This window comes from Orycteropus afer, unplaced genomic scaffold, assembly GCF_000298275.1.
Source record: "Orycteropus afer afer isolate SDZICR_OR568_19922 unplaced genomic scaffold, OryAfe1.0 scaffold00067, whole genome shotgun sequence".
Classification (NCBI taxonomy): Eukaryota; Metazoa; Chordata; class Mammalia; order Tubulidentata; family Orycteropodidae; genus Orycteropus; species Orycteropus afer.
In genome coordinates, this window is record NW_006921654.1 from 5,149,798 (window position 1) to 5,154,408 (window position 4,611).

The 4,611-nt window shown below is 38.9% G+C and overlaps 1 protein-coding gene across 1 annotated transcript in view; it reads left to right on the plus strand.

Moving 5' to 3' along the window:
* Window positions 1-4,611, plus strand: part of TANGO6 (transport and golgi organization 6 homolog) — a 251,235-nt gene that overhangs the window by 49,253 nt on the left and 197,371 nt on the right. Inside the window, exons 8-10 of the mRNA XM_042780884.1 lie at window positions 916-1,028; window positions 2,594-2,770; window positions 3,261-3,273. Of these exons, the coding sequence (XP_042636818.1) occupies window positions 916-1,028; window positions 2,594-2,770; window positions 3,261-3,273 (303 nt within the window). The remainder of the gene's footprint in view (window positions 1-915; window positions 1,029-2,593; window positions 2,771-3,260; window positions 3,274-4,611) is intronic.

Genomic DNA, 4,611 nt, shown 5'->3' on the forward strand with positions numbered 1-4,611 from the left:
TTTTTTTGGTATTTTCACGCAAATTCTTCTGCTAGTTGGGGTTTAGTCCACTTCTGTATCCTTCCCTTCAAGGCTCAGGGGTCCAAGATTATCTTCTCTATCTGTGTTAATTGGTTTCTCTTTTCTTTGTTGAAGAGGGTCTGTGCAGTCCTTCTTCCTAGTCCGCCATCTTGCCGGAACTCTCAGGGTAGAGACTCTTAATCATTTTTGTATTCACTATAGTCCCTAGGACAGTGCTTTGGACAGTGCAATGGAGGTCAATAAAAGTTTGTTGAATTGAGTGCATTTGTGCTAGCCTTTTTTTAAAGGTACAACTAAAATATATAACTTAACTATTTTATTAATAAAAATAAGCATTCTCATACACAGAACCCTATAAAGCCATGCAGATCTAGCTGCATAGTGTAACTTTTGTGAACATTTATTGAAGAAAATAAGACATGCCCATGTGGCGGTAATACCTTAAGACTGACAAATCTGGAGCAAGCTATATTTTGGTTTTTTAAATCCAGTTTTAATTTTTTTAATTTGATGGTAATTACTTGTTTGTTGCTAATAGAAGGGACTTCGGCAGTGGAACAGTTATTGTATAGATGAGTAATAGGCTTATGAGGAGACTTGGGTAGTCACAAGTTGGAAAGGAAGAGATCAGAAAATGAATTGTACCAATTTTTCTAGCATTTCTTAAGGCACACGTGAAAGCGTGCTGTTCTATGTCACTTTCCCTTTATTTCAGCCTGTGTGCCAATCTCAGATGGATTGCTGTATATGAGCAAAGCCTTTGAGTTAAAATGTTTGTCTTAGGACTGGATTGTTGCTTGAGATAAGACTGTAAGCCCTGCTGCGTGTATGATGTTTGATTCCCATCCCTTGGCCTTGCAGTCATGGCACTTCACACTATTTCTTTTTACCTAGGTGTATGTGGTTGGAAATGAACCTTTGACAGTTTTGGTGGATTCCCTACTTCCAGTCCTGGGAGTACTCTTCTCTCTCTACTGTTTTACCAAGCAGAGTGTATCTCACATAAGGTAAAGGACAAGAAAACATTACTTATTTATAAATAGTAAAGTCTTATTTACATATTATTCTTGTTCTTGTTTTTGAATATAAAACTGAAATCATTTTGTCATTGTTATATTTGGGGATCCTTTTTTTTCCTGCTCATTAGTAAAAAAAGGGAATTTAGAACACAGGGAATTGGATGTAGCTTTTGGAATGGCTTGCCTCAGCCTCAGTCCTAGACATCAGAGATAACATCTCTGTTTACATGTATGAAAATTCCACTGTTTGATCAGTGAGATATACTGAAATGACATGTCTAGGAAGAAGGAAGTAGGTGATATAATATTTGTGGGGAGTTAGAAAACCATTTTGGGAAATCTGGGTCTGAATGTAGCGCACTGGGATGTAGACATGGATTTGGTATTAGTATGCAGAGTGTTTAAGAAGAAAAGATTACTTAGTCATCCAGACAGTAATCCGGATGTTGTGTAGCACACTGGGATGTGGACATGGATTTGGTGTTAGTAATGCAGAGTGTTTAAGAAGAAAAAGATTACTTAGTCATCCAGATAGTAATCCGGATGTTGGAATTTAAGTAAGACTCATTTTGTATTAGCTCTATATCCTTAGCCATTTATGTTATTTCTCCCTCCTGGTAAAAGTTACTATCCTTTTATACCCAAAAGTCCTACAGAATTTTGACTTTTTTGGTGTTTAGAAATCCTCACATATAATCTAAGATAGAGTAATACCACCTTCTTCATAGCATTACTATGAAGATGAAATACATTTCACTTATATAGTAATCCATGGTACAGGCTTATTAGCACAGTCCTTGTAAGTAAGCTCCAATAGTAAGCTCAGTAAATGGTAGCTATCATCAGGATTGTCTTTTTTTTTTTTTTTCATTTCTAAATGGTGTAGAAAGATACTCGGTCTTGCATATTATTCAAAGCTTATGTGCTGTCTTTGTGCTTTAACTTTTGGTCAGCATAGCCACAAGGGCAGTGACAAGAGGTAATGCAGGGAAGATAGACGCTATAAATATGTGCATTTGGCTTCAGAGAGCTGTCCCTGTAGTAACTCTGGTTTTAGTTTTGAAACCTAAGTCTTTGTAGCACTATCATGTCCCCATCAGAGACTGAGAAGGAAGAAGCAAATACTTATTGTATTCCTCTTTCAGTTGACTGACACAGATAAAAGGATGAGGAGTCAGTAATTGTTGATACTTGTTTTCTGGTCACCAGCTATTGGTCCCACTGATAATGGATGATCAGCTTTGGATCATAAGCAATAGTGTTGAAATTACCAAAAACTAAAAAGTAAAATAAAAAATCATATGGGTCTCATACAGCATATCAGGGTTACCTCTAGAGCCAAGGAGTAGTCAGTCACTCATGAAATGTCAGAATGTTTGCATTATGATATTCACAGGAAGCATACTTTCCACTCCTGCATGTCAGTCTCCCTAGGTGATTGTGCCAGTATTTAGAATGCGGTGAAGCTGACAGTCTTTCTTTTCTCTTTCATGTTAGCTTGTTAGAAGTGTAGAGTAAGATGACAGGCTCATTATAACCACTTTTTCTGCCAGGTCACTTTGCCAAGAGATCCTATTATGGATTCTGAGGAAGCTGGAAAGGAATAGGGCAATTTCCAGCCTGAAAGGATTTACACGGTTGGACAAATCTATGCCCTCGCTCCATTCTCTGTGTCAGTTTAGAACTGCCACTCAAGGTGGCATTATGATCACCATCCAAGAAGCCATTAGGTGAGTCCATCCTTCTTCACTTCAGATTTAATTCTACCCAAAGACCATTTCGTGACTCGACCACTAAGGGGCGCTGACAGAAAGGAAACCAGAAACTTTCTTGGGGTGGAGATACTTGTTATTTTCTCTGACTGTGATGGGAACCTTAAGTAATCCTTCAGGTTTTTTTCCTAGGTGGTAGCACCTGGGATCACTATGAGTCAAAAATGAACTCAGCAGCACCTAACAACAACAACAAACTGATACTATGTACAATTTATTTAACAAGGCCTCACAGCTTCACATCACAGCAAGCCCAATTACTTTACAAAGTCTTTGCCAGCAAATCAGAGTAAAGTCAAATATGTGTTGACTCTCATAACTGGAATAATCCAATTATTTTTCTGACTCTAAAAATGGTGTGTGTGTTTTGCGTCGGACTTATTCCTAAAGGATATTGTTTAATAGCTATCTTTTGTAGTAATTTTATAATGAGGCTTATTTATTCTAGAGATTCATTAGCTGTAAGAATAGAGTATTGCCCATTTTTAAATCCTCAGTGCCTGACCTAGTTAATACTTGGCATATACAAGATGCTTAATAAATGTTAGTTGGATGTATGAATATATGACTCTGATGTCTTGTGGGTATGCATTTTAATTTATTTTCATTTTCTAGGTGATACATAACAAATTCACTGCCATTGACTTGGTTCTGACTCATAAGGACCCTCACTGGGTTTCCAAGGCTGTAAATCTTTAGGGAAGGATACTGTACCATCTTTCTTTCATGGAGTAGCTGGGGGTTTCGAACCACTGACCTTTTGATTAGCAGCTGTTCTGGTTACCTAGTGCTACTCTGACAAGAAATATACCACAAATGGGATGGCCTTAACAAACAGGAGTTTATTCTTACAATTTGGAGGCTTTAAGTCCAAGTTCAAGTGCCAGGCTCTAGGGGCTGGGTGAAAGCCCCTCAACCTTGGGGTCCAGCTCTGCCTCCTGCCTCCGGCCCACTGTAGCCAGAGGCATTTCTTCACTCAAAACAGCTGCTGGCTGCTAAAGCTGAGAAGTCCCAAGGTTGACAAGTTAAAAGGCATAGTCCTAATGTTACCAATCCACATGGCAGGCCATTAATTTAAGTCCACTGTAAGTCCCACGGTCGGCAGAGCATAGTAGGCTGCTGAGCAATGACGTGGCTACATGCAGGGTCCAAGTGCCACAGGCTAGAGACCATTCTCAAAGCTTCTCCTTATATACAGGAAGCAGACCACGTACTCAAAGGCAGCTACTCAGCTGCTTGTGGTAGATCCCATCATGGAGTTGATTGCCAGTCTCATCATGGGGAATAACTACCACCAGCTGCCCAGCCACTCAACCAGGCCCAGCCAAGTTGACACACAAACATAACTACAACAGCAGCCAAATGCCTTAATCATAATACCACCAGAGCTCTTTAGTCAATATATATATAGAATGTTATTACCTCAGAATTTAAGTTCCTGTTGATCAGAGTCCAAATAGTATTTAACTAGTGGCAGCTGCCCTAGTTGGATACCCTATGACATTCAAAAGAAGCTCTGGTAGTATAGTGGTGAGACATTTGCTGCTAACCAAAAAGGTTGGTGGTTTGAACCTTTCTCTGTGGGAGAAAGATAAGGCAGTCTGCTTCTGTGAAGATTTGCAGCCTTGGAAACCCAGTGGGGGGGTCTCTATGATTAAAAATTGATTTGATGGCAATGAGTTTGGTTTTCTGTTTTTTATTACAGTCAAAGTGTTGCTGTTTCTTTTTTTTTTTATTAGGATTTGGGTGAAGATTTACAGAGTAAATTCACTTTTCATACAGCAGTTCACATATACTTT